The following is a 13,606-nucleotide window of genomic DNA, read 5'->3' on the forward strand; positions in this document are numbered from 1 at the left end:
AAAACAGAGCAGAAGGCACAGACTGCGTGTGAAAAACGGGATTCTGCCTGAGGAACGGGATTCAGAGCTGGATCTTCTCTTATCACAACAGACGTGGCAGCCAGAGGGTCCCCAAGATCCCCAGGGCAGCAGCTCCAGCCCCCTCTGCTGCTTCCCGGGATGGATTCCAGCGCTTCTCCAAAGGGTTCCCACGCCTGGGCCGGGCGGAGGGGCTGGAACGTCCAACATCCTCCCCCGGGGCCGGAGCAGCGCTGGTCACTCACTGCGGCTGCTGCCCAGAGGCCGTGGAAACGCCAGGGCCCAGCGCTCCCAGTGCCCCTGGCCAGCGGGAGGCTCCCAGTGGGATGCTCCCGGAGAGGAGGAGGAGGAGGAGCAGGGATAATCCACAGGCTGCAGCTGCAGGAATGTCCCAGCACCCTCTTAAAACCCCTTTGGCTTCCTGCACTCCTCCTTTTCCAGGCGGGAAAAGCCCGGCCTGAAGGGTGAAAACCCCATGGAAAAGGAGAATTTGGGATGGAGGGAATCCAGAGGGAGCCCCACACCATCCCCAGCCCTGAGCCTGCAACCCCGAATCCACAGGCAGAGCTGTGGGATGGGACATTCCCGAGGCATCCCTGGCAGCCTCCAGGGAGCCAGGGTGCTTCCAGAGGCTGGGAAAGGCTCCCTGGGGCAAAGAAAGTGCAAGTGCAAGGTGTGAGCAGGGCTGGAGCCTGAGCGGGAGCTGCCAGGGGGGAAAGGAGCAGCTTGGAAAAACAATTCCAGCTGGGATTGCTGTCCCTTGCCTCAGCCTGGGAACTGGGGCCCGGCCAGCAGCGCTGAGCTCCGGGCTTCTCACGAGCCGCAGGAGCTCGGGGTGGGATCAGCTGGAGGCAGGAGGAGCCTTGGGATGCAGGCGGAGTTCAAAGGGAATGTGGCAGGGATGCTGCTGCTGCCGCCACCCGGGCATCCCCTCCCGAAAAGCTCCCGGCGGTTTTTCCCCCATGGCTTCCAAATGGAAGAATCCCCGTGGTGTCCAAAGCGATTCCCCACATCCAAACCCAGCCCGGCCTCCAGGCTCAGCTTCCCGTGCTCTTCCCGAGTGAAGTGGGTGGGAAAATCCAGCCTTTGATGTTGCACCGAGCGAGCGGCTCCAAAACAAAGCTGGGCCACGGGAGATAAAAAACCCCAAACAAACCTCGCCACGGGACGCATCCGGGAGACGGAGTGGGAAAGAATTCCATGCCCGTGGAGGGCACGGCTGCGAGAGCTCCGTGGAAAAACCACAGGGCAGCTGTTTTCCACTCCCAGCACAGCAGCAGAGTCCAAAATCCAGGATTCTGGGAAAAAATCCCCCTAAAAATGCTGCTCTGGGCAAGGCAGGTGCTTCCCCAGTATTGCCCTCACATCGCTGGGAATCGCCCTGAATTCCCTGGAAGAGGCACCAGTGGAGGTCCCCAATATCCCCCTCACTTCCCTCAAAATTGCCCAAATTCCCTGGAAAAGGCACCACCGGTGCCTCCCCTAATTTTCCCTTCACACCCCTGGAAATTACCAAAATTCCCCAGAAAAAGCACCGGTGCTGCCTCCCCAATTTTCCCTTCGCACCCCTGGAAATTGCCCAAATTCCCTGGAAAAAGCAGCAGTGGCACTCCCCCAGATTTCCCCTCGCAGCCCTCGGCGAGCTCTGGCAGTGCCCAAATTCCCTGGAAGAGGCCGGGAAGCGCCTGGGAGCTCCTGGCTCCTTTCCCAAGGGAGGCTGCCCCGGATCCTGGGGCGCTCCAGGGATGCATAGCTGGAATTCCAGGCTGGCAGGGCAGGAGCCGTGCCAGGACAGGTTGTGCAAACATGGAAGGGGCAGGGAGAGAGGGCTCGGGAAAGGGGGAAAGGCTGGAGAAGGGAAAGGGGGAAAGGCTGGAGAAGCAGCTGAGTCTCCCTCACACTTTTAAGGGTTCCCAAATCCAGGGCTACTGGGCAGGGACTGGTCAGTCCAGGGCTACTGGGCAAACACTGACCAGTCCAGAGCTCCTGGGCAGATTAAAACTGGTCATTCCAGGGCTACTGGGCAGAGACTGACCAGTCCAGGGATGCTGGGCAGGGAGAGACTGGTCAGCCCAGGGCTACTGGGCAGAGACTGACCAGTCCAGGGATGCTGGGCAGGGAGAGACTGGTCAGCCCAGGGCTACTGGGCAGAGACTGACCAGTCCAGAGTTCCTGGACAGGAGGAAACTGGTCAGTCCAGGGCTACTGGGCAAACACTGACCAGTCCAGGGCTCCTGGGCAGATAAAAACTGGTCAGCCCAGGGCTACTGGGCAAACACTGACCAGTCCAGAGTTCCTGGACAGAGACTGACCAGTCCAGGGATGCTGGGCAGGGAGAGACTGGTCAGCCCAGGGCTACTGGGCAAACACTGACCAGTCCAGAGCTCCTGGGCAGATTAAAACTGGTCATTCCAGGGCTACTGGGCAGAGACTGACCAGTCCAGGGATGCTGGACAGGAAGAAACTGGTCAGCCCAGGGCTACTGGGCAGGGAATGGTCAGTCCAGGGTTACTGGGCAGGGAGAAACTGGTTAGCCCAGGGCTACTGGGCAAACACTGACCAGTCCAGAGCTCCTGGGCAGGGAGAGACTGGTCAGCCCAGGGCTACTGGGCAGAGACTGACCAGTCCAGTGTTCCTGGGCAGGGAGAGACTGGTCAGTCCAGGGCTACTGGGCAGGGAATGGTCAGTCCAGGGTTACTGGACAAACACTGACCAGTCCAAGGCTCCTGGGCAGAGACTGACCAGTCCAGGGATGCTGGGCAGGGAGAGACTGGTCAGTCCAGGGCTACTGGGCAAACACTGACCAGTCCAGGGCTCCTGGGCAGGGAGACACTGGCCCTGCAGCCCCCGAGCTGCTCCTGCAGGGAAGGGCAGCGGGATGTGCCAGAGCAGGGCCCGGGAGCCGCGGCAGAGCCGCCGCCTCCCACTCCGGATTAAAATTCCTCAGGAATTTGCTAAACAAATGGAGCTTCCCGGCTCCTGCCACAGGCCCGGGGGATGTTCCACATTTCTGCCACGCCAGGGACCGAGGGGAGGGACCCTGGGGTTGGGGACAGGGCTGGGACAGGGCTGGGACAGGGCTGGGACAGGGCTGGGGGGCCACTGCAGCACTGAGACACCAGCGCTGCATCCAGTCCCTGTCCAGCCTGGCCTGGGACACTCCAGGGAATCCATGGAATACCGACTTCCAGGGCTTCCCCACCTCGCAGGGAAGGGTTTTTTCCCCCAATATCCAGCCTAAATTCCCCCTGTTCCAGCCTGAACCCTTCTCTCCTTCCTCCTGCTGAGGAACCCCTCTCCTGGTGGGATCCTCCAGCTCCTGGGAGGCCGCTCCGAGGTCTCCATGGAATTTCCTCTCCTCCATGCTCTTCCCAGAGCGTTTTCCATGGCATCCCTGAGAGGAAACCTGCTCCAGCCCCCGGAGGAGGCGGCAGGAAGGGGCCCCCAGGGCTGGATTTTCCCCTCTCCACTCCTTTTTTTCCCTGTTTCCCACATTTCCCAGCTGCTGGAGAACTCCATGGCCCTCCTGGGACAGAGGTGTTGATGCTGCTCTCGTTATCTCTGATGGAAAACAGAGCCGGGGAGAGGAGGAAGGAAAGGAAAAACCACTTTTTTGAGGGAAAAACCCACACATCAACCCCTTCCCTGCCTGCTCCGGAGCACAGGGAGATGCCAGGGACGGATTCAATGGAATTGCAGGGGTGGAAAGGGCGAGCAGAGCACGGGAAGCGAGCACAGCCCCAGCCACCTCTCCCAAATTCCCGGGAAGAGAGGAGCCCTCTGAATTCCTGGGAGCCTCGGGAAGGAGCCTGGAATGGGAACTGAGCTGCTGTGCAGGGGCAAAACCAGGAGAAAAGTGGGAAAAGAGGCAGCGGGGACGGGGCAGCTCTTCCCACAGGGATGGGAATCAGGGAAAGGCTCTGGAATGGCTGCAGTTCCAATGAAAGGGACTTTTTTCCACCTGTGGAGCACCTGCAGCACATCCCGAGTTTTTTCATGGAGCAGAATTTCAAAGGCTCCTGAACTCTGGTCACAGCAGTGCCCCAAAAATGCCCACAGTGTCCTCAGAATGTCCCAGAGCTGCTCCTGATGTCCCAAACCAGCCCCAAAACTGCTCCTTGTGTCCCAAATCAGCCCCAAAACTGCTCCTGAGGTCCCAAACCAGCCCCAAAACTGCTCCTTGTGTCCCAAATCAGCCCCAAAACTGCTCCTGATGTCCCAAACCAGCCCCAAAACTGCTCCTCGTGTCCCCAACCAGCCCCAAAACTGCTCCTGATGTCCCCAATCAGCCCCAAAACTGCTCCTGATGTCCCCAATCAGCCCCAGAGCTGCTCCTGATGTCCCCAATCAGCCCCAAAACTGCTCCTGATGTCCCCAATCAGCCCCAAAACTGCTCCTGATGTCCCCAATCAGCCCCAGAGCTGCTCCTGATGCCCCTGAACCCCACAGAAATTCCCCTCCAGGCCTTTCCACCACAATTAAACCTCCTGGAACTCCTCTGCCTCCCCTCCAACCTGCGCTGCCTCCCGGGGGTGCCCTGGGCTGACCTCCCTTCCCAGACAAGACTCGGATGTCTCGGATTTTTCCAAGCTGGAGCCACAGGACACGAGGATAAACTCCCAAACATCCGCGTTTTTCCACTCAGCTGCCTCCATTCCTCCAATTCCTTCTGCAAAAAGCCCTCCAAGGTTTGTTTGGAAACTCCAAAGTGCAGCAAAGAGCAGCTCTGCTTGGAGGAGCCGATGGGAAAACGAGTCCTGGAGCTGAATTCCCAGCCTGGGAGCTCGGGAATGCTCACCAGGGTGGCAGGAGCAGCTCCTCAAGCCTGGCTTTTCCCGGATTTCCAGGAGCTGGGTGGGCTGGAAGGGATTTGCAGAGGGCTCGGGGGGAGGGGACTCAACACAGCGAGAACTTCCAAGGTGCGGGAAGAGCGGGAAATCCGTGGAATGTGACCCCAAGGAATGGCTTTCCCAGGAAGAGTGGAGCAGCTGCCGAGTCAGCTGGATGCCAAAATAAAAATCCCACCTGCCCTGAGCAGCACCCGGAGCTCCCTGGGGTGGGAGCGACTCAAAGCCCCCCGGTTTTGGGATTTCTCGCAATTCCAGCGGTTGGGAGAAATCAGCTCCGGCACAGGGGGGGTGTCCAGGTGCTTTTCCAGCCCTTCCCAGTTCCCACATTCCCACAGCAGCCCCCCTGGCACGGCAGCAGCATCCTGGGGAAGGGGGAATTGCTGAGTTGAAGGGACAAAGTCTGCAGGAAATGATCCCAGGAAATGTTGGGAAGAATCAGTGGCTGGCACAGGGCAGGGAATGAGGAGAAATCCTTTGGATCTCTGAGGATTGGGAATTAAAGCTCGGAGGGAAGAGTCTGGACATGCCCAGGAGCAGCAGCAGAACCCTTCCCCAAAAATGCTGGATGGGAGGGAAGGGCTGGGGCCAGCCCCAGCCACCTGTCCCAATCCCACACCAAATCCATGGATCCCGATCCCTCCTCAGCTCCTGAGGGCCTGAAGGGACGGCATGAAGTGGTTGGGGTTGGAAAAGACCCTAAGGATCATCCCATTCCACGGGCAGGGACACCTCCCTCTATCCCAGGGTGCTCCAAGTCCCGTCCAGCCTGGCCTGGGACACTCCCAGGCATGGATTCCCAGGAATCCATGGAATACGGACTTCCAGGGCTTCCCCACCTCGCAGGGAAGGGTTTTTCCCCCAATATCCAGCCTGAATTCCCCCTGTTCCAGCCTGAACCCTTCTCTCCTTCCTCCTGCTGAGGAACCCCTCTCCTTGTAGGATGCTCCAGCTCCTGGGAGGCCGCTCCGAGGTCTCCACAGAATTTCCTCTCCTCCTCCGTCCTTCAGCACCACCCCAGCTCCCAGCAGGACACGTGAAAAACCCCAAATCCCAGCGGGGAGGGCAGAAACCTCCCCAAAATTTGCTCCAAAAGCCCCACTCACACTCACACTCCTCCCTCCCTCCCTCGGAGCGAGGCAGGAGCAGGACTGGCGCTTCCCGGGATAGGGCAGAATTTTAGATCCCTATTTTTATGGGTGTTTTGTATTTATAGCCCCATTTTTCATCGTGGGGATAACAAAAAATTCTCCTTCCCTCTCCCAAAATCCCACCCAGGGCAGCCTCTCTTGAGCTGCTGACCCAGAGCAGGGTCATTCCCCCCGTCAGCATTCCCAGCTGGAAAAAGGGGTTATGGCCTCCCTGCCATGGATCCGAGGGGAGGAGGGAGCCAGTCCTGGGGTTTTTTCTGTTGTCCAAGCAGAATTCCTGCATTCCTGGCCCTGTTCACTCCTCTGCTCTCGGGACACGCTCAGCAAAGGCTTTGGGGGCTCCAAAATCCCATTAGGGACCACCATAAAACTGCAGGATGATCCCAAATCCCCTACCCATCAACCTCTGACCCCAAAGCCTGTTCCAGGACCCACAGCCCAGAGCGACCCATCCTAAACACACACACACAGAGAACTGCAGGATGACCCCAAATCCCCACCGACCCCAAAATCAGTGCCAGCACCCCCACCCCGAACACACCCAAACCAGCAGGACGCCCCTTAACCACCCACCCCTCGCAGAGCAGGGGAAAAATCCCGGAAAAATCCCGGAAAAATCCCGGGAACAGCCTCACCTTCCACGCAGTGCTCCACCTCCTCCAGGTTGCGCAGGGTGATGCGCATCAGGCTGGAGTTGAGCATGAGCTCGTTGCGGTGCGCCGGCCACAGCGCCTGCGGCGCGGGGTTCACGAAGAAGATGCGCGTGTCCCCCGTGGCCACCTGGTTGTCACAGATCAGCGGGTCCCCGAAGCCCCCGATCACCACCTTGTTGCCCCCGTCCAGCAGGATCTCGTGGGTCACGATGTCTTTGCCCTTCAGGTAGCGCCAGACCCGCACCTGGCAGGGGAAGGGGAGAGAGGTCAGGGGGTCGTCGGGCTTCCTGGGCTCCCATTTCTTCTTCCTGGGCTCCCACTTCCCCTTCCTGGGCTCCCATTTCCCCTTCCTGGGCTCCCATTTCCTCTTCCTGGGCTCCCACTTCCTGGGCTCCCATTTCCTGGGCTCCCATTTCCTCTTCCTGGGCTCCCATTTCCCCTTCCTGGGCTCCCATTTCCCCTTCCTGGGCTCCCATTTCCTCTTCCTGGGCTCCCCCTTCCCCTTCCTGGGCTCCCATTTCTCCTTCCTGGGCTCCCACTTCCTCTTCCTGGGCTCCCATTTCCCCTTCCTGGGCTCCCATTTCCCCTCTCTGCCCTCCTCTTTCCCCTCCCTGTCCCAAATCATGGAGGATTCAGCCAAGGGAGCCCCTCTCCCTTTACCCATCCAAACTTCAGGCCACAGGATGCCCTTCCCAGTCCTCTCTCCCAGTGTTCCCAGTGTCCCCAGACTGGCTCGTCCCCCTGCGCCCAGAAATCCACCCCACACAGAGGAAGCAGCAGCTGCCACGTGGCTCTGAGGGCACACAGGACACTGGGGACACATCCCCATCCTGTCCCCATCCTCTCCTGGTGGGTGAGAAATCCCCCGGGCAGGGAATCACAGAATCCCTGGAATGGGAACAGCTCACCGGGGCTTTGTGCTGGGCTGTCACCACAGGTGTCCCTCCTGCCGCAGCCCCGAGGGCACCTCAGCACCCAAAGCCTTCAGGGAGGGGGTGGCTCCGAGATTACGGGGTCTGGAGCCCCTCTCCAAGTCAGGACACCTGTCCCCGCTTCCAGAAGGGCATTGCCAAAGGGGAAAAGGGGCAGGGAATGGATATTCCCACACGGCCGGGCAACCAGGCATCCCCCACCCTTGGGGGACACTGGGGGTGGCGGTGGGGACACGGTCCAGGAGGGGATTTAGATCCAGAGCAGATCTAATCCTGCTGGAAAAGGAACAATTCCCAGTTTTCTGCCTCTGCCCCGGTGGCCCTTCAGGTGTCCCCTCCCTGGATCCGAGGGGCTGTTCAGACACAGAGACTTTTCTGCCAAATTCCTCTCCATCCCCTCCCTCGGCGTCTCCAGCCGAGATCTGAGGCTCCAGAGTTCAGATTGGGGGTTGAAGCCTCGCTGGGGGCTCTGGGGAATGCAAATCCTGTGATCCGTCATCAATCCTGGAATTTTTTTTTTTTGCAGCCCTGACTCCAGAATTTCAGCCCAGCTCTCAGCCCTGATCGAAGAGGCTTCAAAGCTCACCCTGAGCCAAGCTCCTGCACAGCGTCCCTGGCAGGACTGGGAGGACTGGAACAGGGTCATTCCCACATTCCCTGTGGCCACAGGAGCCACAGGACGGGGCCAGAGCCTCCTGCTCCGCACCAGCCTCACCTGCTGAGCAGGAAAAGGGAACGAATCCAGCACCGCCTGTGCCCTGCAGGCACAAATCAAGGCTGAGAACCAAGTTTAGGCCTTTATTTCTCCTGTTTTCCTCACACTTTCTCCCTCTGGTGAAACATTTGGAGCGGAACCCCGGCCTTGGTGGGGGCGGGGGGGGGGTCTGAGCTCCCAGGCGGCGCAGCCATCCCAAAAAGGCAATAAATTACCCCAATTATGATCCCAACAACTGCGCCCTGCCCTGCTCCCCCGCATGCCTGAGCTGCACCAGCACCCCAGGTGTAAGCGGGACTGTGACAGCAGCCGCACATGCCTCGGCTGCTCCCAGGCGTGGAGAGCTCGGCCCCGTTCGGGGCAGCCACGTGTTCCCCACACCCCTTCATCCTCCAGCAGGAACGGGGCCGGCCCCCCGGGGGTGCTGAGCCACCCCACAGCTCCAAAACACACGGGATAATTCCTCCCTGGGATGTGTCCCTGCCCGCACAGCCCAAATCCAAGCTGCGGGGAAGGGACAAGGGACAAGGGCAGGAAAGGTTTTGCGCCTCCTGCAAAGCCGCGGAGGGGGGTGGGATGAGAGGGTCTTGAAAGGCTCCAACTTCCTCAGGAGGGGCGGCTCCGATCTCTGCTCCCTGGGAGCAGCGACGGGAGCTGAAGGAATGGCTGGAGTTGTGCCAGGAGAGGTTTAGGGTGGAAAGCAGGAACATTTCTTCCCCCAGAGGGTGGTGGGGCACTGGAGCTTCCCCAGGAGCTCTCAGGGATGCCCAGGGTGGGACTGTGCGGGGATAAAAGTTGGACTCTGCTCCCTGCGGGTCCCTCCTGCCCCAAACCATCCCGCGACTCCCTGAAGAAGCCTCGGAGATCTTCCCGGATCCCACAGGGATCGCAGCACCCACAGCGACATCTGTGGCAGGGGACAGCCCCTCCCGAGGCCACCAGCGGCCGTGGCAGCCCAGGTGAGCCTGGAAAAGCTGTGAAGGGCTCAATCCTGCGCGCACAACCCCCTCCTGCCTCCCCAGCTGCTCCTCCAGCCTCCTCCCCGGGCTGGAGCTGCTCTCTCCCCGCAGTCAAGTCAAGACACCTTCCCGCAGCCCCACCTCCTCCTGCTGCTGCTCCAGCCCCAGGGCAGGCTCCGGAGGAGGTGAGCAGCAAACCAGGGCGAAAAACCTGCCAGACAAAGGAGGAAAAAGGGGGGAAAAAACCTCCTCCAGCAGGCAGAAAACACAGCCCGAGGCTGGCGCTGAAAGGCGCGCGCGGGGCGTTTTCATAGCTCGGTTTTGGTTTCTTTTTTTCTTTTGGAGGGGGGAAAAAAAAGCGCTGAATTCTCCCCCAGCTCAGCAGCAGATGGTAATTGGCGTTAATTGGCGTTAATTGGCGTGGCTGCTGCGCTCCGAGCCAGGCCACAGCACTCCCCGAGAACATCAAGAGTCCGGCGGCCTCGTCCCCGCCCTGCTCCCTAATGAATGGATGCGCAGGCACCAAAGCCCCGCAGTTACCTGCGGGCATCCCATTCATCAGCGCCGCACAATTAAGACTTTGTCACCGCTGACTCACCGGCGGCAGCGAGGATCGCGGGGAAGAGGAAGGGAGAGGGAGGAAAAAATGGGGCTGGGACCTGTTTGGAGGAGGACCCTTCCCCGGAGAGCTCTGTTTTTCCAGGGAGAGCAGAAAACGCTGGATTTTGAGGGGGTTTTGCAGCGCCGGGGAGGCAGAGGAAGAGCAGCCACAACTTTATCCAAGCAGATCCTTGCACGGGCGGGTTTTAAGGGCAGGAAAACAAATGAAATAAACAGAAATGAAAGGATTTTCCAACGTGCCACGGGGTGTACCCCATGATGGGGAAGGGGACCACCTGTGCAGGAACATTCCCGCCGGGAATACGCTGCGGGAAACGCCAGGCTTGGCTTTGTAAAGCCAGGTGAGAAGCTGGAGCAAAGTCCCCTCTGGAGGAGCTGTCACTCGGGGTGGGAAGCACCGAACGGGGTCGTCACTGAATTTTGGCAGTTTTGGGAGATGAAAGCCAGAATCCACTCCGCTCCCAACCTTTCCCTCTCCCTTTTTTTGTCCCTCTCTGGGCCTTTCCCTGCCCTTTCCCCAGGACCCAGCAACTCCCGACAAAAAACCCCCCCAAAACCTGGCCTCTATTGTCCGGAACAGGATCCACATCCTTTTCCACGCTTCCTACAGCACTCACAGAACCTGGATTTGTCCTATAAATAGCAGCTGCCTTCCTACACATCGGGATAGCCCAGAAAAAGGCGCTTCAGGGGGTCAGAGCAGGAAGGGACAATGCCAGCACAGAGGAGCCGCAGCAGCAGCAGCTTTGGGAAGAAGTCAGAAGCTGCAGTCAGGAGTGTCAAATCCCTTGGAAAAACAGCACGGCAGCCACTTTTTGGGAATGCTGTCAGCCTTCCCCAGCTCCCCTGGCAGCGCAGGAACGGCTGGCAGCGATTTCGGGGTGTTTATCTAACCTTAACTTCACGTTTCTCCTCGCGCTTATCGGCGTCCATCAAAGCCCTCAGCTGGGAGGGTTGGGAGCCGAGCTGGGGAGAACAATGCCCCAGTGAGGAATTCACAGATCCCCGCGTGCCCGCTCCCTCCCGGACCACCCAGCTCCGGGAATACTCGGGATTTTGGGCGTGGAACTCCCCGCACACGCTGGGCCCTCGCCTTTCCTCTGCTGATAAGGAAGAACCTGACAGGAGATAACGGCGGGGTCTGGGGAGCAGCGACCAGGGCAGGACAGCGGGGATTGGGGCAGGAATTTCCTCAGCAGCAAGGTCCTGGATTTATCCCAGCTCCGCAGGGGCAGTGCAAGGACAGCAGGAGCCGGGGGTCAGGTTTAATCCCGAATTGCTGTTGGAATTTAAGTGTTTGGTTAAAAAAAAACAAAAACAAAACCGCAACAAAATAAACGGCAGGGGTGGCCAATCCAGCAAAATCCACACAATTCCAAGAGTTTGGGAGATGTTAGGAGGGCGAGAAGCCAAGAGCTGCTGCAAAGCTGCACATCCCCAAGTCACTGCAGTGACGGGAGATTTATCTGCGTCCAGCTCCTTGGGACACCCCAAATCCCATTCCAAAGCTTTTTTCCCTGCAAAGACACCGTGAGACGCCACTAAAAATGCCACGGGACGGGCTGAAGGGCAGGGAAAGGGACAGGGAACCACTGTCCTGGGGAAATTCCCGAATGTCACAGCACTGCCGGGATGGGATGGGATGGAATGGGATGGGGAGAAAGCTTTCCTGCTTTCCCTTTTACACGACTCCAGGGCTGGAATGGTGTCTCAGGAGCACATTCCGGCTCTTCTGTGCTCTGAGGAGACCAGGAATGGGCAGGAGCAAAAATCCCAAACTCCAGAGCAAGCAGCACGAACCTCTCCTGGGCGCTGCTCAGGGAAAGGCCGGGAAGAGATTCCCTTCCCAATTTCAGGAATACGAATTGTGCTTCTCACAAAGCCACCACGGGCAGCTCCATTCCAGTCCCGGCTGCTCCAGCTGGGGCTGGATTGCACCTTGCAAAGGCAGAGCTGCTGAGCAGGCAGCTTTTCCCATCCCAGCTTTTCCCATCCCAGCTTTCCCTGGCCCAGAGTCCTGCCCTGCTGCTGCAAGCTGATTTTCTGCCAGGCAGACACCTCGCTGCGAGTCTGCGGTGGGAGAAAAAGGGATTTTCTTTCTCAGCCGGGCATTTCTGCCTCGCCACCAGCGTGGCAACCTCGCGCCGGCCTCAGGTGGCCACATGCATCTGTGCCCCGCTGCTGGCAGCAGCTCATTAATTCTCCGCGGAGCACCCAGGATGTGCCAGACACTGCAAACAGACGGTGCCTGCTCTCGCCTGGAGGGGCTGCGATCCCATCCGCGAGGTGCAGATGGGTCGGGGGGCGCTGGGAGCGGGCACCGGGCACCAGCTGGGCGGGCAGGGGCTGGGGGATGCTCGGGGGATGCTGCAGGGAAAGTTCACCTTCCCCTCTGCCACCACAGCATCACCCCCGGCCCTGCTCGGCGCCAACCGCGGGGTTTTTTGGAGGAAAAGGGGAACGGGGAGAAGAAGGTAAGGGAAGAGCGTGTCCTTGCAAGCGAGATTCCTGCCCCGGCAAGGGTTAAGGCGCCCGGCACGTTTTCTGTCAAGCGGGCGGGTGGGATTTCAGGTTGCTCGGGACTTCGCCGCCTCGTAGCTTCGGGGGGAGATAACAAAACCCCATAGCCCGAGGCCAGGTTGGTGGTTAAACAATAGCTCGGGCTGCAGGAACTCGAGATGCTGCTAAAGTCAACAGCGAGCAGCGGCTGGAGGCAGGAGAGGCTCCCAGCACCTTCCCGGCAGCCGGGCACGGAAAGTTGGGAGGCAGCTCCGCATCTCGCCTAAGAGGGAAATGCCCATAAAAAGCAACCTCCGGAGATTCCCCCCCCCCCCCCTCCTCCGCCGGCCGCAGCCGCGGGAGCCGCTCCGCAGCCTAAAAACCCCCAATTCCACCCCAAACCGCACGGGGCCAAAGTTCCCCCCCCGCGGCTTTACCTTGCAGGAGTAGGTGTGGTGCACCGGGTCCACGTTCATGATCTCTTCCACCGTGCCCGTGAGCACCACGTTGGCCTCCTCCTCCCTGCGCTCCAGCTCCCGCTCGGGGCAGCTCGCCAGTGCCAATCCCAGTGCCATTCCCAGCGCCAGCAGCGCCAGCAGCGCCCGGCCCCCGGCCGCCCGCGGTGTCCCCATGGTCCCGGCGGCGGTGGCGGCCCGGTGGCGGTGCCGGTGCCCCGGCGCTCCGCGCAGACAAAGCGGCCCCGCTCGCAGGCAGCGCTGGCGCAGCCGAAAGGGCCACTTTTGTTCCAGGAGGTGAAAAGGAGGAAAGAAAGAGAGGAGGGAGGGAGGCAGCGAGGGGAGGGGAGAGCAGGGGAGGGGAGAAGGAGGAAAATCCCAGGAGGAGGAGGAGGGATCTGGCTCCCCGAGAAGCGCTCGGCGCTCGCTGCCGTGGCCCTGGAAGAAAGCGCGCAGATTTGCATGCAATCTGAATTGCTGATAAGGAGGGAGCGGGGGTTAGGGGGAGAGGAGGGAGGGAGGGAGGAAGGGAGGAAGGGAGGAAGGCAGCGCGGCCGCCCGCCCGCCCGCCCTGCTGGCAGCGCTCGGTGCGAACGCCGCCCCCAGGAAAGGAGCTCGCCTCGGTTAATGGATAATCAGCGCCGCAACGTGAGGAGACTTTTAAAGGTGTAGGGACCGCAGCCGGCCCCGCCGCCACCCCAGTCCTGCGCGGCAGCTGTCCCCAACCCTGTCCCGGGCTGTCCCTCCCTCCATCCC

The 13,606-nt window shown here is 60.2% G+C and overlaps 1 protein-coding gene across 2 annotated transcripts in view; it reads right to left on the reverse strand.

Annotated features, from left to right (window-relative positions):
* Positions 1–13,280, reverse strand: part of AGRN (agrin) — an 87,953-nt gene extending 74,673 nt beyond the window's left edge. The window contains exons 1-2 of one of the 2 annotated variants that reach the window (XM_069034766.1): positions 12,833–13,280; positions 6,652–6,913 (exon numbers count right to left, since the gene is read on the reverse strand). In XM_069034766.1, coding sequence (XP_068890867.1) covers positions 6,652–6,913; positions 12,833–13,027 — 457 coding nt within the window. In that variant the 5' untranslated portion in view covers positions 13,028–13,280. The remainder of the gene's footprint in view (positions 1–6,651; positions 6,914–12,832) is intronic. The other variant, XM_069034767.1, reaches the window with a different exon arrangement.
* Positions 13,281–13,606: the final 326 nt, after the last annotated feature.

This window comes from Aphelocoma coerulescens, chromosome 21, assembly GCF_041296385.1.
Source record: "Aphelocoma coerulescens isolate FSJ_1873_10779 chromosome 21, UR_Acoe_1.0, whole genome shotgun sequence".
Lineage (NCBI taxonomy): Eukaryota > Metazoa > Chordata > Aves > Passeriformes > Corvidae > Aphelocoma > Aphelocoma coerulescens.